General features: G+C 42.7%; 2 protein-coding genes across 4 annotated transcripts in view; one reads left to right on the top strand and one right to left on the bottom strand.

The window, feature by feature from the left end:
• The window catches only part of STK11 (serine/threonine kinase 11), a 35,704-nt gene extending 12,328 nt beyond the window's left edge, over nucleotides 1-23,376 (top strand). Inside the window, exons 4-10 of the mRNA XM_063455555.1 lie at nucleotides 8,230-8,362; nucleotides 8,455-8,591; nucleotides 8,791-8,918; nucleotides 11,865-11,922; nucleotides 15,502-15,689; nucleotides 18,127-18,329; nucleotides 22,925-23,376. Coding sequence (XP_063311625.1) covers nucleotides 8,230-8,362; nucleotides 8,455-8,591; nucleotides 8,791-8,918; nucleotides 11,865-11,922; nucleotides 15,502-15,689; nucleotides 18,127-18,308 — 826 coding nt within the window. The 3' untranslated portion in view covers nucleotides 18,309-18,329; nucleotides 22,925-23,376. The remainder of the gene's footprint in view (nucleotides 1-8,229; nucleotides 8,363-8,454; nucleotides 8,592-8,790; nucleotides 8,919-11,864; nucleotides 11,923-15,501; nucleotides 15,690-18,126; nucleotides 18,330-22,924) is intronic.
• A 227-nt stretch (nucleotides 23,377-23,603) lies between these two features.
• Nucleotides 23,604-25,877, bottom strand: part of CBARP (CACN subunit beta associated regulatory protein) — a 132,728-nt gene continuing 130,454 nt past the window's right edge. For all 3 annotated transcript variants that reach the window (XM_063455546.1, XM_063455545.1, XM_063455544.1), the window contains exon 10: nucleotides 23,604-25,825. In XM_063455546.1, coding sequence (XP_063311616.1) covers nucleotides 24,742-25,825 — 1,084 coding nt within the window. In that variant the 3' untranslated portion in view covers nucleotides 23,604-24,741. The remainder of the gene's footprint in view (nucleotides 25,826-25,877) is intronic.

Raw genomic sequence — 25,877 nt, 5'->3', positions numbered from 1 at the left:
GTTTAGGAATTCAGCGTACAGTTTGTCATTTCTGGTCGGGGCTGGTGTGCTTCCCAAGGCCGTTCTGCGGTCTGTAGCGGGCGAGTGTGTTGCGTTAAAGTCGCCCCCGATGATTACGTGTTTAGCGGATAGGCTGGTTTATTTTTGGTTCCGAGGAATTGGCTAGGTAATATCTTTTAAAGGGTCTGTTGACCAACGGAAAGTGTTTGCGGTCGGTGAAGTGGGTTTCCTGGAGTAGGACGATATCAGCCCCCGTGCGGTTGGCCCAGCGTAGGATCCCGTGCCTCTTGCCTGGTGAGTTCAGTCCTTTTACGTTGAGTGAGGTGAGGCGGATCTTGGGATTCTGTGGTGCCATGCCTAGTTGGTGTTTACGGCTGTGCGGGGGAGGGGTGATGGGGGACTGTAGGGGATGGATCCCTTTTGGGGTGGATGGTTAGTTAGTAGGTGGTTAGTTTGGTGTGGGGTCAGTAGGGAGGGCGGGTAATAGCAGGAGGGGGGGATTGTTTGGGCCCCTCCCGCGCGGCCGCGGCGGGCCGCCCCTTGAGGGTTGGTGGATTGTGAACTGGACATATCTAGCTGGCTAGTTGTGAGGTAGGCAGGGGACTCGGTCTCTTGACCTGAGGTCCGTGTAGTGGCTCCCAGGGGAGTCGAGGCCTGTATGGGAGGACTTCGCAAGCAGTGACAGGGTCCACCTTTGACCTGCCCCTGAGTGGTTTGAGTTGGCTGAGCCAGGGGTGGGAGTCGGGGAGGGGGGGAGGCGAGGAGACGGGTGGGGGCGCCATGAGGGAGGGGTAGGTCTTTCTATCTGCTATGAGGTTCACAGTTAGTGGCCACTGTGTGTGTGATCTGCATGTTGTGGCATGTCTAGAACATTGGCAACTATGCCGTAACTTTGTGCTACATGGGTGCGCTATCCTGTTGTCCGGAGGCTTAATGTTGTACAGGGGCTGCTGAGTGTGGGGTAGGGCTAAGTCGTGTCCTGTGACTCGCTGTTTCGTGGTGTCCCTTCGTGGGGTTGCGTGGGGCGTTTGTGTTTGGGGAAGCTTTGTGGTGGGTAGGGTCTACCCTGAGCTGTCTTTTCCTATCACTGTAGTTGTACCCCCTGTTGGTGGCCCAAGGTAGCGTGTCGTGCTGAGCGGGTTGTGGGGCAGTGTCTTATTGGCGTGTTGTCTTTTTTTTTTCTAATTCTTTATTTTGGTTGTGCATTGTAACATCAAACGCCACAACAGCGTGCATATAGATTAATAGGATTGACAGTGGCATGGGAAGTTGCACATTTTATAATTATGTAGTGAAGCTTAGCATAACATGAGATGTTTAAAGATAACGTTAACTATGCATAAAACTGAAGAATGTATTACAAGAGTATTATATGTTTTAAGCAGGCAAGATTCCTAACATATAGCGCAGATAAGCTATGTTTGTAGACTTAGATTATAATCAGATAGATAGATAGAGAGATAGATAGAGAGAGATATATATATATATATATATATATATATATATATATATATATATATATATATATATATATATATATATATATATATATATATATATATATATATATATAATCTCTCTATCAGATAATTTATAATGTTGAAAACATGTTAGACTGTAATGATAAACCACAATGTTAAACTGGCGAGCTGTGGTCTGCCCGGCAAACACATTAATAGAGGTGAGATATCTCCCAACCATACATGATGGTAGCTTGGCTGTTATCAGGTTAAATTATGTAATGACATGTAATTAGCCAGCATAGTTGTATCTGTACAATTTGAGCAATAAAACAAAAATGAAAGAACAAAAATAAAAATAATACTGCTTCTCTCTGGACATAAATGTTAAACACTAAATCACCCTGCTATAACCAAGGTCAAGCATAAAGTGTTACTGTAGATGTAGTCACATGTTGCCTACCGGCATATAGTCATTATGGGCTCTTTGTGTTTGAAGTCTTTTATCTCACTAAGGGTTTAACCGGCAGGTTGAGTCGGAGTGCATCCTTTAGCCAATTCCGCTTGCGGGCCATGCAGATGATGCCTCCGCCCGGCTTCTGCTGTTCGAGTGAGGGCTCTGCCGATGATTTTGGCTCGGTGGGTGCCTCAGGAGGTCGGTGCAGTGATCCTCTCGCCTTTGTTGTCGCTGCTGTGCTTCTCTGGGTCTCCGTACCGTTCGCCGTAGGGCCATGGGCTTTCCGAAATTCTTTCCCGGTGCCCCTCCGGGTGTGTGGGCGTTGGGTCGGTTTTCGTCCTCTCAGGCTTCCTTGCACAGTGGAAGGGTGAGTGCTTGGGGCAGTCGTTTGTGCCCACGGTGCATTGTGCGGGGTTGTGCGGTGTCGTTGGCCCTGCGTGCGCCGATTTGTTTTTGCGTCGGCCATTTTGTGCCCACCTCGTGGTTGCTTTGTTGGACGGACTCCATGTGTATTTTCAATGTGGCATTGCATGCGCCGTTCCAGCTTGTGCCAAAATGCTGTAAAGATCGCCTCTAGCCTCACTGTGTAGTCAGCCTGTTCTGAGCGGCAGTCGGCAGGTCCCTCTGTGCTCTCCCCGGGTTGATCAGGAGCCATCACGGTATCTGTCCCAGGGGCACTCAGAGTCTGGTAAGTTAGTCTTTATTGTGGGGGTAATCGTCCCCAGTGAGGACCGGGATGACCCCCGCCGGTCCATAAGGGGGGCTAGCAGGGCTGTGTTGGGCTCTCGTGTTGGAGCGTGCCCTCCGCCGGGAGATCGTCCGCCTCCCCCAGACATCAAGCTCCACTCTAGATTAGGCCGCATGGCCGGTATAGGCAGTTCTGTTGCGTATTGGTCCGAGGCAGGAATCGTCCTGTTCCCTGGTCGTTCCTTCATCGCTTTCTGGGCACCGTGCGCCAGTGGCTTTAGTAGTTTGGTCATAAATCGCTTATGTTAGCCTGCCGGTGCCGGAGCTCTCAGAATACACGGCCGGCCATCTTGGCATCTTGTACCCCTCCCTTCCCTGTCCCTTAGTGTTACCTGTCCCTTAGTGTACCCCTCCCTTCTCTGTCCCTTGGTGTACCCCTCCCTTCTCTGTCCCTTGGTGTACCCCTCCCTTCTCTGTCCCTTGGTGTACCTCTCCCTTCTCTGTCCTTTAGTGTACCCCTCCCTTCTCTGTCCTTTAGTGTACCCCTCCCTTCTCTGTCCTTTAGTGTACCCCTCCCTTCCCTGTCCCTTAGTGTTAACCCTCCCTTCCCTTTCCCTTAGTGTTACCCCTCCCTTCCCTGTCCCTTAGTGTACCCCTCCCTTCTGTCCCTTAGTGTACCCCTCCCTTCCCTGTCCCTTAGTGTACCCCTCCCTTCTCTGTCCCTTAGTGTACCCCTCCCTTCTCTGTCCCTTAGTGTTACCCCTCCCTTCCCTGTCCCTTAGTGTTACCCCTCCCTTCCCTGTCCCTTAGTGTACCCCTCCCTTCTCTGTCCCTTAGTGTACCCCTCCCTTCTCTGTCCCTTAGTGTACCCCTCAATTCTCTGTCCCTTAGTGTACCCCTCAATTCCCTCTCCCTTAGTGTACCCCTCCCTTCCCTCTCCCTTAGTGTACCCCTCCCTTCCCTCTCCCTTAGTGTACCCCTCCCTTCCCTCTCCCTCAGTGTACCCCTCCCTTCCCTGTCCCTTAGTGTACCCCTCCCTTCCCTGTCCCTTAGTTGTACCCCTCCCTTCCCTGTCCCTTAGTTGTACCCCTCCCTTCCCTGTCCCTTAGTTGTACCCCTCCCTTCCCTGTCCCTTAGTGTACCCCTCCCTTCTCTGTCCCTTAGTGTACCCCTCCCTTCTCTGTCCCTTAGTGTTACCCCTCCCTTCCCTGTCCCTTAGTGTTACCCCTCCCTTCCCTGTCCCTTAGTGTACCCCTCCCTTCTCTGTCCCTTAGTGTACCCCTCCCTTCTCTGTCCCTTAGTGTACCCCTCAATTCTCTGTCCCTTAGTGTACCCCTCAATTCCCTCTCCCTTAGTGTACCCCTCCCTTCCCTCTCCCTTAGTGTACCCCTCCCTTCCCTCTCCCTTAGTGTACCCCTCCCTTCCCTCTCCCTCAGTGTACCCCTCCCTTCCCTGTCCCTTAGTGTACCCCTCCCTTCCCTGTCCCTTAGTTGTACCCCTCCCTTCCCTGTCCCTTAGTTGTACCCCTCCCTTCCCTGTCCCTTAGTTGTACCCCTCCCTTCCCTGTCCCTTAGTTGTACCCCTCCCTTCCCTGTCCCTTAGTTGTACCCCTCCCTTCCCTGTCCCTTAGTTGTACCCCTCCCTTCCCTGTCCCTTAGTTGTACCCCTCCCTTCCCTGTCCCTTAGTTGTACCCCTCCCTTCCCTGCCCCTTAGTTGTACCCCTCCCTTCCCTGCCCCTTGGTGTTTCTTTTCCCTCCCTTCCCTTCCCTGTCCCGTGGTGTACCTCTCCCCTCTGTCCTCCTCCCTGTCCATTAGTGTTCCCCCGCCCACCCCTTAGTGGTCCTCTCTCCTCCCTGGTGTGCCTCATTACCTCTCTTGTAGCTTGGCAGGGCAGAGCGGAGCGCACTGCGGTACAGGAGCTTCTGATTCCTGTACCCGCCCAGACTGACAGGAAGTGCTCTCTCAGTGAGCACTTCCTGTCAGTCCTGCTCGGTACAGGAAACTGAAGCTCTGCTCCACTCGACCACACTACACCAAGTGACTGGCATGAGGGAACATGGTGCACTTCCTTCCTGCCAGTCACTCTGTCCTTGCGCCCCCGGAGCTGCAAGAAGCTGCCTTATGGACGTGTTCAGCTCTGCAAGTGCTGGGCCACCACCTCATCTCACATTATCGGCAAAATCAGTATCAATAGTGGCCGATACCGATATTTGCCAAAATCTGGAATATCGGCCAAACCGATAATCGTTCTATCCCTATAAATGATAACCAGAATGTTCCCAAAATTTTCTCATAGAATATGCAGAGACTTATCAATTTCTTAGACTTGGACATTACCAAAAAACGACGAGGGCAGATAGTTACCATGTTTTCAGTAAGATGTGTTGTATACACATTGTTGTCTAAGAAATTAATGCACATCTCCAGAACAGTGTGTCCACTGGCATCTGTGGATTACCCTAATCTCTACCTGCACTTCCCTGTAGACCCTATTCTATATTTTCCATCCTTTCTTGATTCTTTATTACCTCTATACCTTTATTGTATTTGATTTCTATTGTGTGGTGGTTCACTTATATTCCATGTAACCCAATGTTTCTAAAGACTGCTTACAAACAAGGGCTCAGTACTAGACTCCATCAGTTAACCTCCTACCGCGTGACTAAACTTGTATTTGCAATGCTGAAAAAAAATGCTTCATCTAATTTTAATTTTTTAGTTTAGTTGTTACATATGCTATACTTTAATTTATTTCTTACATAGAGTAAAACTATGTAGAATTTTACTCAGAATCCTTCTGGCTAATTGATGTATTGTACTTTTTTCTTATCATTGCATTTTATTTAATTTACCAGACAGTTGAGGCTTAACTTAGTATGTAAGCAAATGAAAATGACTGTCCAATCAAAACTAGAAGGGATGAAGCAATTAGCCTTTGCCCTAAGCAAGGAGATATGTGCTCTGAGGAGTAAGTCTCTGGAGGGCCGAGGTGTGGTTATGATTGATGGTTAGGTTATGGGCATTGCCAGCCACACAAAGTGGCATAAAGTCAAAAGCTGTTAAATGCCCCCTTTCCTATTTGTGTGGCCTCAGATTTCTATTGTGTACATGTATATATGTGCACAGTATTCTCTTTATTCTGTGCTTTCACAGACTAAGTTAATGGCATGGTTTCAATGCAGCCCAAGATTGCATTTTGCTGGTGGTCTTCGTGGTCTTGCATGTTGTTGCGGTCTGTGTGTGTGATTTTTATTTTCATTTTTGTTTCTTGCATCTTAATGATTATAATTCCCCCACTCCCCCCCCCCCCCCCCCCCCACCCCGCCATTGACATGCTTTTATTTATATATTTATTTATTTTTCTTCCTTATGCTGACCCACAATATCTGGGTGCCTTCTGTTTCTTCTCTCTGTCCATGATGTCTGCAATTTGCATTTCTATGGAAATCTTTTGATTGATGGATTGTGGGTAAATTAGCGTAGTAACTGAAACGGAACTTGGCTTAAGCTTTGCCCATTGCCAAAGGTCACTCTCCCCATGACAAAAATAGTGTCTACTTTGTGTTAAAGGAACACACCTTAGGGTCAGGAATACAAATGCGTTTAAATCCCATAGATGATCCCTGGCACCCTCCTTGCCCCCTTTTAATATAGTTAAAAACTCGCCTTATTTCCAGCGCCACAGGATTCTGCCAATGTTCACAGCCAATCACAATGCTTTCCCACAAGAAAACATTGGATTGGCTGAGATTGTCAATTCTGATTCCAATGAAGCAGGCCAGGGGTGGGGCCAAATGCTGCCCTTGCCAATAAGCATTTCCTCATAGAGAATACATCTATATGTAATAATACATCTCATATTGATACAGTGCGTCTCCATGGGGCGCAGGGCGTGGAGATGCTGATTAGCAGTGCTGCAAATTGTGCAGCCCTAATACAGGAAGCACCTCCAGTGGGCATCTAAGGAGTGGCCACTGGAGGTGTTCCTAGGTGCTAATGTGAACACTGCCTATTTTTCTGAAAAGACAATGTTCACAGCAAAAAAACATGCAGGGACATGGTATACACACCAGAGCAATTGCAATAAGCTGTAGTTTTTCTGTGATTAAAGTGTCCCTTTTAAGTCAAGAATGTCAAACTTGCGGCCCGCCTGCCCTGGGGCGGGTTTGTGCTGTGGCTGCGACCAGCCGCTAGGCAGGAAAGATCGCTGGCGTCCGCTAGTGCGCAGAGTGTCTGTCTTCAGAGCAGGCCAGCCACTCCCCCTTTCTTCCTGCTCGCAGTGCCAGAGGAGCGTATGGCCTCCTTAAATAGACAAGAGCATACCTGGAACTGGAGGACGGGCAGCTCATTCTAAGGTAGGGGAAGAGGTGCTTGGGGAATTTTCCTGTGTAGTGTGTCAATTTGGGGGAGGGTGAGGGCCAGTGTATTTAATTAAGGAGGGAGGGGGGCAGTGTGGCAAGTTGTATTAAATTGGGGGAAGGAGTATGCAATTTATTAGTGGTGATGGGGGGCAGTGTATTAGAGTGGTGGGACAGGCAGTATATTTCAGTCCCATTACCAAACTTTTCTTAATATGTCAAGGTAGCAGGACTGAAACATTAGTTATATGCAAACGCACGTCTCTAAGAAAAATGTTGAAGCCCTACGAGTGTGAGGACGTCCAGTGTCGGTTAGGCAACTTTTTTTTAATTTATTTTTTTATACTCTACTTTTTGAAATACACCTGCGTTTCTATGAAAACTACATTTGTTTTTTTTACTTTTTTTTGCAGCCCACATGAACGTAATCCTTGTTTATTTGGCCCATGTAAGCCTTTGTGTTTGCCATGCTTGCTTTAAGTATAACAAAATAAAAAAAATAAAGTGAATTTAAGAAAAAAAAATATATTTTTTTTTAAATGTTGCAATGGAGGGACAAAAAAGGACTTTGAAAATCTGCAAATTGATAATGCCACCTAAAGTTTTGACTGCTTTACTAAGCCTGTGTGATCCAAGTAGCAGCACTCTAATGCATATTTTCCTCGTAGTAGTATTTGCAGTATACAAAGATAGGACCCGTAACAGATGTTTTGGATGGGTTGTCTGCTTTATATCAGTTCTTGCTGACCCCCTCATGTCTGATGCATGCAGCAATAGCCCTTACATGCGGTGATTGAAATGTACTAGAGTTCACAGAGGCTCCCCAGTATCACTCTTTGGCAATGGACATTCTTTGGCTGTAGTATAGTGCTACATTGCTGCATCACTAGTTTGGTTCTCCGCAATAGCCACATCCCAACATGATCTGTGAGACATGCTGCATAGGCAGCCTTTCAATGGCAGATGTACTTCAATCCTCATTAAAACTGTTAGTGATGGCCACATGCACTGTAATTCAGCTGTCAATAAGGTGTTAATCAAGGTGTACCTTTTGTGTCAACTAGCTGTTTGCTTGCATTTAGTTCACCTTTTAATTTTTTTATATATAATCTGTTTTATTTTCTTGTTTTGCCATTTTATTTAGATTTCATTAATATTACTTTGGCTACCCTGCCCACTTAAACAGTATTTATTTATTTATATATATATATATATATATATATATATATATATATATATATATATATATATTTTTCTCCTATACAGTTATTTTTGCCAGCTTGTGGACGGTCTGGAATATCTTCACAGTCAGGGCATTGTCCACAAAGACATCAAACCTGGGAATTTGCTGCTTACAACAGACGGGACGCTCAAAATCTCAGACCTAGGAGTGGCGGAGGTAGGTTGTGAGGGATCAGGTGGTCACTCCCGAGGAATGCCGCCTCTGCAGTGGGGCATGGCAGTTTGGGGTCACCTCCTCTCTCTCCACAGGCCTTACACCCATTTGCTGAGGGTGACACATGCAGGACCAGCCAGGGGTCCCCAGCTTTCCAGCCTCCAGAGATCGCCAATGGTCTGGACACCTTCTCAGGGTTTAAAGTGGACATCTGGTCAGCTGGCGTGACGTTGTGAGTTTTCCATAGTGCACATGTCACCGAATGTTCCATGCCAAGGCCTCCTCCCCCACCTCTTTTCCTCTGTATCATCTGTTTTATAGCTTTCATCATTTTTAGTAGATACAGGAAACCTTTTGCACGTTTGACATCCTTCTTATTACTAAAATCCCTCTTAAGGTGCTTCTCGTTTAACTGCCTTCTCCTTGCACAGGTATAATATCACAACTGGGCTGTACCCCTTTGAGGGAGACAATATATACAAACTGTTTGAGAATATTGGTAAGGGAGACTACACCATACCTGAGGACTGTGGGCCCCTTCTTTCTGACCTACTGAAAGGTGAGCGAGAGGTTAAAGGCAACAGAACATTGACACCTAAAGAATTGTTGATTTTGGCAGGTCTGATGTTGCATTAAGTAAGTCATTTGGGCATTAATCAACAAGGAATCGTGCTGGGAATTATATATGTTGTAACATGGTATGAAGCATAACGTGACTTAAATGTAAAAAAGCAAATGCTAGGATGGTGCATAGTAAGATATATCGGATAAAAGGAACCTGTATGAAATGTAGTATTGGTGGTACTAGTGGGATTTTGCAAGTAGGGGAGAATGTGTGGGAGTGAATAAAAAGACAGCAGGAAGTTGGCCTATAAAGAAGGTGCTGTAAAGTATTGTAGCTGTAGGATGTAGATCAAACAAGTAGGTGTGGGAGAGTTAAATCTGAAAGACTAATCAAAAAATGAATATGTAGTAAAAATAGTTTAAAGGCGAGAAAGCATAGACTGTAAACTTCAAAGAGAACGGTAATTCACACCACTAGCAATAATGGATAGTTTTAAAAATACAGCACTTTTTAATGCGTTTTTTTTTTTAACTGCATTTATCATTTCGCTTTTTGAGAATGTTGTGCTAAGTTTACATCTTGTTGGAGTTTGTAGAGTTTGAAATACAGACTATAATATGGAAATGTTGACAGAGGCAGAGGAGCAATGTATGTGGATGAGCGAATTGGGCTTATGCAGGGATTAAGGTAGAGAGAGTTGTGATTGATACTGTAGTACCATACTTAGAATTGGGTTATAAGTGAGGAATGCAGAATTGAGTGAGTTATGGAGCAATTGGGGAAATGTTAGATGAAGAAGATTAATGTCTTTGGTAAAGGAGTGGAAAGGAATAAGAAAGTAAATGGTGTGTAGCTGAACGAGTTGGTATATACATGCATTGAGTAAACATATACACTGTTCAGGTAAACAGCAGACTGGTGATAACCGTTGATGCCCAGAATTGAAGAGTGGAAAGGCTGATGGCTTGTAAGACAACAGAAATATGTGAAAAATGGGCCTTTAGCTGAAAAGATCATAATCCTTAAGATACACTCTAGTTATATAAGAACACTTAGGAAATACTTGAAAACGAGCGAAATCTCAATGTATCTTTCCTGGTAAAATATTTAATAAATAAATACATTTTGACATTTTCAAAAAACATATAAGTTATGAAACACACACATTTTAGAAATTTATATAATTGCTGTTTAATGCTGCATGCACTGTGATTGGAATTCTGCCTTTATTCTGAATGCCTTTGGGGAGTACAGTTACTGACTAATGTCAAGGAAGTGATCCACGCATCCCTTCTTGTTATCCCCTTGCTTACCTGCTTTCTCTGATTTAGGATTACAGCAATACATTTTAGAAGATGCTAATCCTAGAACTAATCCTAGATGCATGTTTTAAATGTATGTTATCGTCTTTGTACTTTTTATTTTAATTTTTTTTATGTGTACGACATTTGTCATTAGGCATTGCCAATTTTTAAAATGTGTAATCTATACTGGGTAATAATTCTGGAGCACACTTTGTTTGACAGTCTCCTGCTGCTGATATTGGGTGTGGTACGCATTGCTACAGAATACATAGGGTCTCCCTTCTTCTCTGGTGCAGTACCAATGATGTGCAGTGTGTGGCGCTGTCTCATCACACCATACAATACCTGAGTATTTCATATGTACCCCAACACCTCCTACCCCCTCCCCATCTCGGTCTGTCCAGGAGCAGCTCTGACGTCTTCTCATTCATTGAAATTTCTGCTTCATTCAGTTTTGTAGAGCTGTGCGTGTGTGCGGGGGTGGCTGGCATACAGAGGAAGGGAGAGCCTTGGGAAGACGTGGGTGGATCCTTGGCCTGGGGAGGGAGAAGAGGGTGCCGTGTGTGAATATGGAAACAAAATACATATACACACCAACTTACAACCTGCTCAGTCACAAAGGGAATTAGATTTGACAGGCTGTCTTAGATTTAATGTACTCTATTGCAGCAGTGGTATGAACGGATTATCCTGTCTTCTGTAAAGAACATTTTCTCAGATCTCTAAAAAGCACAATGCACCCCCCTCCCCCTGTCATTCATTATTGGTGCTTCTGTTAGGATCCGTGGTTTAACCCATTGCTTACATTAGTAATGTTTATAAATGGGCTTAGCTATAATAGATAATCATGAGAACTGTGTTTCTCAAAAATGTCCTCAGGTCCTCCTTAACAGATGCCTGTCTGAGCACATCAGGCCTGCTTTTTTAAGACATTATTCAGAAACCGTGCTTGATGCGGAGACTGAAATCTCTTAGGGGAATAAAATAGATAATGTAAAAGCAATCCTACTTCACTGTTTTAATAGGAGAACATTTCCAATTCTCTGTGGTATAAAATGCTCTACCCTAAATATGAACAATTCTGGTCCCTTGCAGAAATCCACATTTGTTGACTCATGCCGCATCAAGAATTTATATGGTTGATAGTGGTGTAACTTGCCGAGTTACTTTGGGCTTTCCTAGAAGTTATGTTTTGAAATAGGATGACCAGTTACACTTCCCCCTTTCCATCTAAACAGCAATGTTTTACATTGAAGGTTAAAACTATAGGACCACTGTACCAAGACCACTTCATTGAGATGTAGTGAAGACCGTTTCATTATAATAATAATAAATCAAAGCCGTAAAACTGTGTACTCACCATAGTTAAACACACTTCTTCTCATTTATGTACTATGTTTAAGTCCAAGTGGCCTACAAGAACATGATTAGTAAAGGTAAGGAACGTTATAAATTTACACCAGAGTGGTGGTGTAAAGTATTTTCCACAGAAAAAGTGAAATGTTCACGTGTTGGTGAGAACAGAAAGGTGCACTTTGCGCTTTCCATTCCTATTCTACTAGTGATAGTAATTTCTATTTTGGACATAATCCTGCCTCCTCTTCTACGATTTGTTTTTTTTCTTGCTCCCCTCTAGGGATGTTGGAATATGACCCAGCTAAGAGATTCTCAATTCAGCAGATCCGCCGACACAAGTGAGTCCCGTGTTGCTTTGAAGTCTTGTATTTGTGTGTAAAAAAAAAAAAAAGAATTCTCTACACCTTTCTTTTCGTTCCCTTCAATCAGCTTTCCTTTCTCTCTTAACAACACTTCTTAGTATCCATTATATTGTATTGTTATTTTCAACCTTTTACTCTAATTTATCTATTGTTAGTCTTTAGCAAACCTGTATTCCTCTCCCCAATTCTTTTGTGTGTTTATTGTTGAAAAGCATTTCCCTTTCTCTTTTTAGTCCTTTCCTTTTCAAATTTTCTCCTCTTGCCATCTTTACTTTTGTTTAGCTGCGTTATCCTCTGATATTACTTTTAGCCTCATTTGTGTGTTCTCTTCTTATATTCATTTTCCGCAAACCATGCTCTTTCTGCGTCATCATTTTTTCCCCAAAGGGCACTGTAAGAATAGATAGTGAGCTCCCAAATGCTGATATTCGGTGCATACTGAGATTCGTTAAAGCTCCTACCCCACCACTCTTTCATGTTTTCTTCTCCTGACGTCTGAGCAACAGGAATAGCCTTGAACTGTATCCCTTTCATTTCTCCTTTCCAATGCTGCATACAAGCGTATAGACATCGAGTTGTTTATCTCACTGAATGCTGCATGCAGCTTTTAGTGTATGATTAAGCATCGTGCTTGCAGCCTTAATTTATTTTGTGTCTAACGGACTGCTTTCTGTCTCAGCTAAATATCCATTTCATCATTATTTCTGCAATTTCGGGATTCACGATTGTAGAGAGGAAATATTTGTGATTCACTGAAATGATGAGTGATCCCTTCAATATAACTTCCATTAGAGGTGTTCTTTATGGAGACAGCCTTTGTAGGTCATATAGTATTAGACATTGGTGTTCTGTACAAGACTACTGTCCTGCATGCACCTGGTTCTAAAAGAACCCACTAAGTTATTCTAGTTTGATTTGATCTTTCAAGGCAGCCCAGAGCAGTGATGGAGTTGGACACTGGATTAAAAATTACTGCTGGAGATTACGATTTAGGTTTATATTTAGAATTAGAGGTTCGTGAAGTTTTTGCATAAGCGGTAGTAGTTACTGTTGTAGGGATAAGGAATTCAATAACGGTTAAGTTAAATCTAAGGTCTTGGGCCAGAGGCATTCTGGAGTTAAAAAAGTGTTTTATTTTATTTTATTTTTTTTAATATAAATTATACAGATAATGCATTAAAAGTATTGCAATATAGACTGCCTGCTGCAGGCAAACCCGTCTCACACTAGGATGATATTCTCTTATTTAGGAGTGAGATTCTGATGGCAATAAAACAAGAAAAATGTCTGGGTAGGCTTGACGAAGATAGAGTATGAATTCCAAATTATTATTTTTTTTCTGAATGTTTATAGTGGGGCTCTGGTGTTTGGAAGGTATTGATCTAAGCTAAAATGATGATGATGGTTTTTATCTTGTGTTGTTTTTTTTTTTTTTTTAAATAATGTTTGGTGGTGTTTGGTGGGTGGGAGGAAGTCAGATAACTTTTATGGTTGATGATGAAATGTGTAAAAGGCTTGCAGAAATTGAAAAACAAGTATGCAGACTTTTGGGGAATTTGTGCTTGTTTATTGAATGAGGGATGGTTGCTTTGGCATTTAGGGAGTATAATCAGATATTTCTGCTCGGAAGTCATATTTCTCTTTTTTATTGTTGTAGTGGTTGGATGCTACTCGCAATGAGGGTACATTTAGTTAAAGGATTAGTTCAACCAAAAAATACTTTATTTTGGGTTAACCCTGCCTCCCCCTCGAAAAAAAGAAAATCTAGGTGTAGTTACATCTCTGGTAGCAGAGGAGTTTAACTTTGTAAATGCAGTGTTTAATGGCACAATGCTGCGGCACCATGACCACTTTAAATCTGTGAAGTGGTCATGGTACTTGGAGAATCATTTCAAGGGATTACTTATGAAAAAGGCTATCAAGTTTTAAAATCATTTACAGTGTGCGGATTGGGTGGTGGGTGGGGGTTAGAGTGGTGTTCATAAGGTGTTTCTTGGCTAAGAAACTGCAGACTAAATTACCTCTTATCAAACATTATCTGCAGAGCTCTCTGAGCTCTACTGCTAATACAAACTTTAAGCATTGTTTTTTTTGTTTTGTTTTTTGCACATATATTTTAATTTTTTTTTTAAACAAAAAGGGAAACGTGGTATGTTGTTACGTATAGACATTTTGAGGGTTATATATAAAGTACAGTAGTGATAACAATTCTAAAAGCGGAGCATTCCATTTTGTTTCCATGGTGACTGGTTCTAATGTATGCTCCACATTCAAAGCTTGCCCCAGATTTTCTCTCTTTAGTTATACATAAGCCTTGTCCTATTTCATTGCCACCACAAGTGTGTCTTGAGATATTGCACCAGTCTTTTTCTGACTATAGACATCTCAAGCTTTCCGAACAATGACCATCTTTGATGCTGCCCGAACTCCACCCATGTGCTAAGTTAGCAATTATCTAAATATTTCTATAATTGTAGAGGTGTTAAATATGCTTTTCTCTTTTTTCCCCCCCATTTCAAAGGGATATATATTTTATCATTGTCATCTCTACCAAATCTGATATTGTTGCATCCATTCAGTTCTGTCTTTCTCACATTTCCCTGTCTCATTCTCTCTAGCTACACCTTTCTCAAGCCCTCTATTTGCTCTGTCTATGCTCTCCCTCTCTATCACTGTTCTTCCTCCCCCCTCCTTGGTGACAGGGTTCTTATAAGACAGTGTGTGACTCATCCGTTGTGCGTGAAGTGATGTGCAGAGTAACTGCGTGCCCCCCCTCCCTCCAGTTGCCATAGCAACTGGGTCACCTCTCTGTATGCTTCTTTCCATCAGAGAGAATAGAGGGAGCGAGTAAAAGGGAAAAAATATATATTTTCTTGACTGTAAGCTCGCAGGAATCTTAGCGCAGCATTTCCTATTTCTGTCAACATTTGGTCCCCTATTTTTAGACCTGTAGAAATAGGACTGCAGTTACTAATTAAATAGCAGGATGTGGGGAAGGTACAATGTATCTACGTGCCCTTTATTTACATAAACCCTCAAGTATACATTTCACACTTTGGAGAAGAACATGACCGTCAATATTATAGCTGTTTATTAAACATGTCTGCACAAGTTGGAGAATCAGTTAGCTACAATTTGACATGATGGTGATGGGAGGTCCTTAAAATTAGTCCTATTACCCACCCAAAAAGGCTTAGGTGCTAAGTTTGAAACCTGGGCTATGAGTGTACATTTGGATTATAATTGCTAATATACACAGGGGTGTCCACTACAGAATTTGTGAGATTGGGAGTCCATGTTTTGGCCTGTCACATTTAGGCCCTATTTAAATCAAAGGTAAATGAAATTGATATCTGCTACATAGTCCACAGCTTTTTTACAGCGAGTAAGAGACTGGTTAATGAAAATAATAGATGGAGAGAAACAAATTCTCTCCAACCTGCATGCTTATAAATTGATAACCTAACCAGAGGATGCTCATTTAAAAATTAAAATCCCCCAAAAAACAAAAGGAAAAACACAACTTGATACTCTTTGTATCATTTTTTTTTTCAGTTGGTTCAGAAAGAAGCATCCCCAAATGGACCCCCTAGTCCCTATTCCCCCTAGCCCAGAAACAAAGGACCGCTGGAGGAGTCTGACTGTTGTGCCTTATCTGGAAGATCTGCACGGGTACAGTGAGGATGAGGACCTATGTGATTTGGAGGACGAAATCATCTACACACAGGATTTCACAGTGCCAGGTAAAGGCAAATAATGGTTGACTGTGCCACATATGAGAGAGATGTTGGCACAGAGAACAGATCAAACTATTTGGCTCAGTCCCTATTGCTGTCACAGATTGATTTCCTGCACAGTTACATCATCAATATTATGACCTGTACTAACCATAACTGGCTTACACTGAGCACACTACATTATAGTATTTCCCAGTTACTCCTTTACTACTTCAAGCATTAAAAAAAAGCTTGGACATACTTTAGAAAGTATCTGGAATTAACATTCTCTGCACCTGTGAGTCAGTTGGCTGCTTAGGCTCCTCTGCCTTTCCAGACGAATTAACTGGCCTGCTAAAGATCACTAGTCATGCTTTGTTGATACCTGGTAAACTACGTGAGGCCTAAATATCTAGTATTTATATTTCACTGGAGAGCAGAAATAGTTGTCATACCACACGTGAGCAATATATTTTACTTGATACATGCCAGATGACATGATATATCTAGCTGAGAACGTAGTCAGGCCAACAGCTGTAGACAAAAGGGGACAAGGCAAGAGGCAAACTCAAAAATAAGAATCTTGGACAGCAGCCCCCAAAACCTCTCAAGGACATACCATGACACAGATGGGTCAAGGAAATTAACTCTCTTAACCAAATGCATGGATAATGTAGGGTAATAACTGCTTGATCCAAGGATAAATCTGACTGCCATTCTGGGGTCAAGAAGGAATTTTTTTCCTAGCTTGTTGCAAAATTGTGCTTCAAACTGGTTTTTTTTTTTTTCCCCTTCTTTTGGATCAACCGCAAAAAAACAAATGTGAGGAAGGCTGAACTTGATGGACGCAAGTCTCTTTTCAGCTATGTAACTATGTAACCCCTTAAGGACACGTGACATGTCATGATTCCCGTTTATTCCAGAAGTTTGGTCCTTAAGGGGTTAAACACACCTACTCCTACACACTACTGCATATTTGGGGATCCATACATGCACCACTACCCCGTTACTATATAAATATATATATATATACCGTATATATAATATACACACACGCGGCATAATATGTGCGTGTATTCACTTTTTTTTTTATTTATTTATTGTTTTAAATGATTACAGTAGTTTTTTTTTTTTCTGTTTTGTGTCCCCTGCCCCCTCTAAGTTGTTGCCTTTCTTTAGATTAGCAGAGTTGGAAGGGTTGGGGGGCGCTTGAGGATTCAGTTCCTACACGTGCTCATGTAAATTTGTGCCTACAAAAAGATACCTTTTAGTTCTACAGACCAGAAGGGCGTTGTATAAAGACTTGCCAGTATAAGACTGACTTATATGCATGGTTTAAAATAGAGAGTGATTGAAGAAAGTTATGTACATTCCATATGAACTACAAGACCTTTTTTGACATATGAAGATGAAGTCTAAGGGGAGAGGGAGAAAGAGAAAAAGACAGAGTGCAAATGCATGGATAAAACCAGAATTGGTTGAAACGTAATAGGAAGAACTCAGTTTCGAGTCCTATGCTACTAGCCAGGCTTAAGTTACTTGCCTCTGCAAGCCAGGAGAGTCCATGGCAGACTCACAAGGGCTGACTTTTTTTCACCAATGACTTGTGCAGCGTGGAACAACAATTTCCCATAATTCTAAATATGAGCATCATAAATGAACAATTCTTATATGCAGCAAGTGCCGAACACGCATCCAAGCTTCCCCATAGTGGTGGGCTTCCTTGTCACGTGACCGACAAGGACTTTGTCAGTGCCGCAGCAGTGCTTCTAGTGGCTGTCCGGAAGACAGCCACTAGAGGTGGATTTAACAGTTACATTGCAAAACTAAAGAATGACTGCACCCAGACCACTTAATTGAGGTAAAGTGGCCTGGGTAAATTTGGTGGTCCTATATAAATACAGAAAAGAGCATGCGCTACCAGCTCATCAAGAAAATAGACAAAAATTACCAGTAGGCTAACCTTTTCATCTTAATTTCATATTCTTAAAGTCAGTAAGCCCAAAACGTCACATGAAGCAAGCAGAGGCAGCCATATCTTGCATGTTTTACCAAACCGGCCTTTTCAAATAAATAATAGACTACAGACTATAACTATATAGAATAAGCCTGTTTGGTAAAACGTAAGATTTTGCTGCCCCTGCTTGCGTCATCTGATGTGCTTGATTTACTGATTTTAAAACGATTAAAACTTTAGCCCACCGACGAGTTTTCTATATTTTTCTTGAAGGGCTGGGAGTGCAGGACATTTTTTTGTTTCTTTTTAAGGTTCACATGAATAAAACGTATTTACATATAGTTGTCTTAATAAACAAAAATAAAAGTATACATATGCAAATGTACACCGTGCCACATGAAATGCAGTTATTTTTTTTTTTAATAGACTGGTAACTACATTCAAGTTGATTTATGCTCACCCTATCTATCGTAACCTTTTAAAATCTTCTCTCCCATCACGAATCAGGACAGGTGCCTGAGGAGGATTTGTTTGCACAGACGCAGAGCCATGTTCCCTCCAAACAAGTGTGTATGAATGGCACAGAGAGCCAACTTAAGGCAGAAAGGAGGGTCAGCTCTGCATCACAACGCAAGACTAGCACTGCGGGGAGCAAAGTACGCAAATTATCAGCCTGCAAACAGCAGTGACCATAGGGATCGCTTTGTAAGGTAAGGATTTACCATCCAGCAAAATAATGTAGTTTTTGTGATGACAAATGTAGGCGTGACATAAATTCAGTAGCAAATTTACTGTACAAAAAATAACTGCTTACAAGCCTAAGATCTCACCGTTTTTCAATAAACCAATAGAAAGATTTATAGTGTACAAATAATTGCCTATTGGATGTAATGAAAGATTGAGTACTTGGTGGAAAATTTGATTGATAACATGACATGCATGGGTAGTCAAAAGCTCTGGGCTGTTAAACTAGACCCCATGATACACATCCAGGTTGCGTGTCAAGAGTATTGGAGTGTAGCATAATGCTGGAGAACTAACTTTTTAACTACCCCACTTTTTCATTATTTGCTTTTTTACTTTGTTGAGCCAGTGTGTGTTTGCAAGTTGAAGAGGTCTCCCTGTACTTGGACCCATTCTCTTTAATGTTTTTATTAGTGATATTGCAGAAGGTCTTGATGGTAAGGTATGTCTTTTTTGCTTTTGATACTAAGGTATGTAACAGGGTTGATCCAGGAGGGATAAGCCAAATGGCAATTGATTTAGGTAAACTAGAAAAATGGTCAGAGTTGTGGCAACTGACATTTAATGTGGATAAGTGCAAGATGATGCATCTTGGACGTAAAAACACAAGGGCAGAGTACCGAATATTTGATAGTCCTAACCTCAAAATCCGAGGAAAGGGATATAGGGCTGATTATTTCTAATGACTTAAAGGTAGGCAGACAATGTAACAGAGCTGCAGGAAATGCTAGCAGAATGCTTGGTTGTATAGGGAGAGGTATGAGCAGTAGAAGGATGGAAGTGCTCATGCCATTGTACAGAACACTGGTGAGACCTCACTTGGAGTATTGTACGCAGTACTGGAGACCGTATCTCCAGAAGGATATTGATACTTTAGAGAGAGAGTTCAGAGAAGGACTGATAAACTGGTTCATGGATTGCAGGATAAAATTTACAAGGAAAGGTTAAAGGATCTTAACATGTATAGCTTGAAGGAAAGACGATACAGGGGGGATATGATAGAAACATTTAAATACATAAAGGGAATCCACACAGTAAAGGAGGAGACTATATTTAAAAGAAGAAAATCTACCACAACAAGATGACATAGTCTTAAAGGACCACTCTAGTGCCAGGAAAGCATACTCGTTTTCCTGGCACTAGAGTGCCCTGAGGGTGCCCCCACCCTCAGGGACCCCCTCCCGCCCGGCTCTGGAAAGGGGAAAGGGGTAAAAACTTACCTTTTTCCAGCGCTGGGCGGGGAGCTCTCCTCCTCCTCTCCGCCTCCGTTCCTCCCCGTCGGCTGAATGCGCACGCGCGGCAAGAGCTGCGCGCGCATTCAGCCGGTCACATAGGAAAGCATTCATAATGCTTTCCTATGGACGCTTGCGTGCTCTCACTGTGATTTTACCCCTGAGAATCACGCAAGCGCCTCTAGCGGCTGTCAGTGAGACAGCCACTAGAGGAAATAGGGGAAGGCTTAACTAATTGACAAACATAGCAGTTTCTCTGAAACTGCTATGTTTATAAAACAATTAGTTAACCCTAGCTGGACCTGGCACCCAGACCACTTCATTAAGCTGAAGTGGTCTGGGTGCCTAGAGTGGTCCTTTAAGTTAGAGGGGCAAAGGTTTAAAAATATCCAGAAGTATTACTTTACTGAGAGGGTAGTGGGTGCATGGCATAGCCTTCCAGCTGAAGTGGTAGAGGTTAACACAGTAAAGGAGTTAAATCATGCGTGGGATAGGCATAAGGCTATCCTAACTATAAGATAAGGCCAGGGACTAGTTAACGTATTTAGAAAATTGGGCAGACTAGATGGGCCGACTGGTTCTTATCTGCTGTCACATTCTATGTTTCTAAATTAACACTGGAACAAGGTAGGAGAGGACTACTTGATTGATTTATAATAAAAAATGTGAGTCTATATTTGTAAGGGTTTCCCTCAGCAGCAATAAATTATGCTCTGGCTGAATTAAAAAAATAACAACCCATACTGTGACAAGCTTAGTGGGAGAATGTTACTCCTTGGTTTTCCAGGAGCAGCACTGAAACGGTTAGAAATCATTAACATGTATACCATGTTCTTTCCCCACTTCCCTATAGAGGTATGGGGGAGGGTCAGATCAGGCGCCTGGCACTGAGGCAGTGTGGGCGGCTGTAGGAAGGAGAGGCATCAGAAGAGATAATAAGTCTGAATAAGAGGTGTCTTCATTCACATCCTACAGAGAATGAGTCACAACCACTTCCAATAGCAGTGAGCCTTTACTGACGTGGATTCCCCTCTATCCCCCTCCATATCTATTCTGTTTTTATCTTTCATCCTTTATCGCTGTACTGTTTTTGTAACCCCTCCTCTACTCTCTGTCTCTGTACAGTGAGAAGAGAAAGAAATGAGGGTATACAAACTCCTTTAAAATCCTAGTGTCCATTCTTCTCTTTAATTCCTTAACTTCCTTTTTTTTTTTTTTTTTTCTTCTTAATATGATCTCAAGCTTTGTTTTCTATCTCCTGGAATCCTGATAATCTTCCTTTTTCCTATATTAGCAGTACTAATTTATCTTTGTTTTGTAATACTCTAATAATGGTCTACCAGCTGCTTTCTGTACTGGGTATTTCTCTCAACCTCTTATTTTTAACCTACCCACACTCTTATGTACTTGAATTACTTTAGTCTCTTGTTTGTCACTGAGAATCAAGTTCTCGTTCAGATATTTTGTTCTTGTAATGCCACCTTCTAATTTGAACTTTTAGTTTTATTTGTGTATTTGCCTCCTTAGTAGTGGCATACACTAATTAGTATGGGAAAACAAGGGGCTGGCTGCACTCACCTAAACATGCTTAAATGGGGTGCTGCTGGGGGCCAATAAGTACAGTAAAAATAGAAATCCAGTGCACTCACTTATCAACTAAACAGCTACTTTGATGCTGACAGATTTGACTAGTTTTATTAAAAACACCTAATCTAGGCAAAAAATAATGGGGGTTTAGTTACACTATATGATCATACATTGCATAAGCCTGCCACAAACGTCAATGTACCCCATCTTTGGCAGGTCCTACTCTCACTGCCAACTGTCTACTAAATGAGCTACTCACTTGGGGGAAATCCTTCCATCTCGTGTTCTCTGCAGTACAAGGAATTGGTATACCACAATTGCACTATTTCTTTAGTGTATGTGAAAACTGTGAAAGACAATCTGGTTGTCAAAGGAATGGAATAAAAGACTCTGGTAGAGAGGAAATAATAGTGTCAGAACTGTTTTGAGCCCCCTCAAACGTGTTTACAGGGCGGCCACAGCGGTCTGCCAAAAGATCATCTTTTCCCTTCCTAATGTAATCACTATTTTTGTTTCAAATTACCTGTGCCGTCTATTTCTTTTCGGTATTTCTTTCTCTGTTAAAGATGCACTCTAAATATCATAACTATTACAATTAATTAGTCATTGTGGTGGTATGAGTCTATTGGTGCATCGCCAACTGTTCTGTCATACTGTTTTGTAGTGATTTGACAAAAGGTTCTTCCAGACATCCATAGCCTGCTCCATCTTTAGCTCCTCTGATAATGGGGGAATTAGACCTATTCATTATCTAGTGTAAGTCCTACCAACCTTGCACAGCATTGATAGGTTGTGAGACAAGAGTGGGTTAGACTCCTAAAACCATAATCACAACAATGATCTTATAGTGGTTACTGTGCTTAAATGGTCTATTTAACACATTTGAACCCTTGCACCAATCTATTTTTTTTTTTAAATAGTTAAAGGACCACTATCTTGCTAGGTCCTGAAGTTGGAGGAAGGGGTTAAACACTTAAATTTCTTTGGCGCTGGGGACTCTCCTCCTCTTTTGGCCGTGCATCGGCTGAATGCGCATGTGCGACAAGAGCCGCGCGCATTCAGTCCATAGGAAAGCATTCTCAATGCTTTCCTATGGACGCTGGCGTCTTCTCACTGTGAAGAGGCTGGATTAACCCATATGTAAGCATAGCAGTTTCTCTGAAACTGCTATGTTTACAGCAGAAAGGGTTAACTCTAGATGGACATGGCACCCAGTGTGCCTATAGTGGTCCTTTAAACCACACTCTGAGGGCTTGAGTAGGATAAATAAACCTAATTAAATAAACTTAATTAGTCTATAAAATGTTGACGTTTCAGCTCCAACACAGAGTTTTCATCAGGACAAACAACAAACTTAAGTTTCACTCATCCTACTCAAGTCCTCAGAGTGTAGTTCAGCCTACAACTTTGCCAATACCAGCACCGGGCATTATCAGGATTACCAGGAGTGCAAGCCACTCTTTGGATTAGCTGTATTAGTGCAGTAGATTGATCAGTATTGCCTCAGACCTGAGGAAGAAAATATATATATATATATATATATATATATTTATTTGGGGGGGTTCCCTGCTCTGGTGCTTTCGTCTATGTTTGGGGAAGTTTCCCTGAACATAGACGAACACACCATAGCAGGGAATCCCTTAGTTTGTGTTTTATATCCCCTACTGGTAAGAATAGCTAGTGTGAATTGTGTTTTGTTGTAACATGTCTAATCATCTTGATTGGTGCTTTCTTCCCATCAGCTCACATCTGGAGACTTCGGCCCCCTCAGTCTCCACGGGGAGAGAGAATACGCTCCACTGAAGAAACATCAGATTGCTGCAGCAGAGGGATCTGCCCATTAATTCTGCTCCCGCAACCTTTGCCTCATCATCTTCCCCACACACCTCTGGACCTCTAGGACATGTTCAGTGTCCAGCATCTGCTGCACTTTATGACTTGAACTTGACCCTGCCCCATTTTGTTTGTTTGACTGTATACCACATGTATTATACCTAAATGAGGCAAGGGGAATTGCCAGGAGCCCTATCTGAGCCCTTATTACAAATAATGCGAATAGGGGCTGCTGGACTTTTTTTTTTTTCACACCAAACCCATCTGTTGCTTGTGTGTTTGGGGTAAAGGAGCCCTGTGTTCACTACCACAGGTTGTTTATTTTTTCCTTAGTGATTAAACGTTTATTTGGTTTCCACCATTCTGGTTCCCAAGCGTAGATTTAAAGTTCTTGCAGCTGTGCTGTTTTTGGTGTTTTTGCTTTGAGATTTTTATTTATTCTCTCTCTTCTCACAAAGTGGTTTAATAATATAAACTTGTGCATTAAATGACCGTTAATGAGAACAAGGATGAGATTATGGCTGGGAAATAACGGACATTGGTACATTTTGAGGAAATATTTCTTAAATTGTTTTATACCACTTTCTCGCATACACACATGCTCCCAGTTACAAGGGTGTTATATTAATAAGGAGAAATACACAGCAGAGGTGGAAATAGATTATTTAAAGATCTCCTCTAGTCACACAATCTGTTACTGTAAGACTACAGGGCAAGAACCCCATGTACCAAGAAACCTTTTAATAAATAAAAAAAAAAAAATCCACCCACCCTCGTACAAGAAAACATTAGCCCCTGATACGCTCCACTCCCCTCCCCCTTCGTGTGCCAACCATTTTAGTTTTTGAATAGACAGAGCCAGATGTGTAGTAACCACACTGAGTGAGTGCTGGTGGTCCACACTCCAATCTGCTGAGCTCATTATATGGGATCCAGGAAGAACAAGGATGGGATCATGGCTGGAGGAAAACTAAAATCACATTTTCAGAAAATATTGCTCCAGTTGTTTATACCACTGTCTTCACTTTCTTACATACACACATGCTCCCAATTATAATGTGCTGTCTTATGTAATAAGGACAAATACACAGCAGAAGTGGGAAGATATTATTTAAATACCTCCTGTACCCCACCATGTGCTACTGTGAGAATACAGAGGAAGAACCACTTAATCTCCAAATAACAAGAAATCTTTAAAAAAATAAATACATTCCACCCTCCCACCCTGGTGCAAAACAATCTAGCCCCTGAAGCCCTCCTCCCCCAACCCACCCTCTCTTGTGCCAGACAGTTCATTTTTTGGGTAGACAGAGCCGGATGTGCAGCAACCACATTGAGAGCTGAGGGTCCACACATTGCCACCCCAATTTGCAGGGTCCCTGAGGGGAGTGCTTATTATCCGGCATTCAGGAAGAAACTTCATATTGCTTGGAAGATAACTGTACCGCTTTCCATGAATGAATGCGTGATGGTGTTGATCTCCATGCTGAGTACAGGAGTGCAGTGTGTATGTGCTGTATGTCTTTACAGTCATGCTTTGTGTTTGTATGGCACAATGTGTAGCAGTGAGTGAATGGGCCTTCAGAGGTCTATCATTTGGCACTGTGCTTTCTAGTAGTAGTGATCTGTATATTAACTCTGACAACTCCTCACACATTTTGCTCCATGTTTCAGGAGATGACACTCCTGCCTTGTATGTGAGACTTGAGATGCTATTTTAACTGCCTTAAACAGGACTGTGATCTGGTGATACATGTGCCACTGTGCAGAGCCTCTCAGGGCTGCGTGCTGTCCTCTGAATGCTCTGATACAGATGTGCTTCAAGTCCTGCACCTATTTTATCAAGCAACTCTGTGGTTTGCGGCCCATAGCCATAGTCTTGCTCAGGGTCCTCTGGGACAATAGGGGGTTCATCAGGGGCAGGGATATGCTCAGAAGGCTCTTCCTCTATGGCCTGAATTTTCTCTTCTGGGGTAAGGGAGGATGGGCTCTGTGGACAGCCATCTGTCCCTTCCTCATCAGTAGAGCTTGCAATACGTGGCAAAGTGCTGTGGTATCGAGTGTCAGGTAGGTAATTGGCACTATCTCCCCTGCGCATTTGGGGAGCACGATGTTTTTCAAGTGCTGGGGGGAAACGAATGCCGGGATCGCTGTACTGCTTGGTTCTCTGCCATTGCTTGCGCAAGTGAGCACGGGAACGATGTTTCATACGAAGGGGAGAGTCATCATACTGTGGATCATGCCTTAAAAATTCATTAAATAATGCATCTGTTTTCTCATCAATGCTGTAATCTCTGCGTGACACTGCCTCTCGAGGAGTCAAGGTCTGGGCATGGTGTGGGAACCAGGCCTCCTCCTCCCCTCCAGAAGCTCCTTGTTCATACAGACGCCCTTCCAAGCTTTCAAATACTGTTCCTTTACGCCCAGCATGTGTAAAAAAGAGTCTCTTCTCAGATGCAGTTTTATCTCGATGTGGACTGCATGACTCTTCAGGGGGCCTGCAAGGAGCTTCAATGGAGGCATAACCACTGTCCATCTGTAAAAGCTTACGTGGTCCTGTTTCCGGCTCAGCACTCCGCGCAGGACGGCCATCTGGAAGGTCTTGAGAGGGGAGGCTAGGGAGACCACTTAAGGAACTTACACTGTCTGCATCACTGCGAACTGAGTCACGGTCATTGTTGCTGCTGCTTTGGTCGGAAGCACAGATCTCTAGCGATGCACGCAGGCTCCATATATCACACTGGGGAGGGAGCTGAGTTTGCTCGGTGGTCCCTATGTCTGAGAGAGACCCATCCTCCCCATGGTCTAACCTACAGATTACAAAAGAATCACAATTAGGGAAGAGAAAAGAGAATTTGGATG

This window comes from Pelobates fuscus, chromosome 5 (assembly GCF_036172605.1).
Source record: "Pelobates fuscus isolate aPelFus1 chromosome 5, aPelFus1.pri, whole genome shotgun sequence".
NCBI classification, from domain to species: domain Eukaryota; kingdom Metazoa; phylum Chordata; class Amphibia; order Anura; family Pelobatidae; genus Pelobates; species Pelobates fuscus.
Note: the sequence above shows the minus strand (reverse complement) of the source record. Positions and strands in the feature narration are given on the sequence as shown.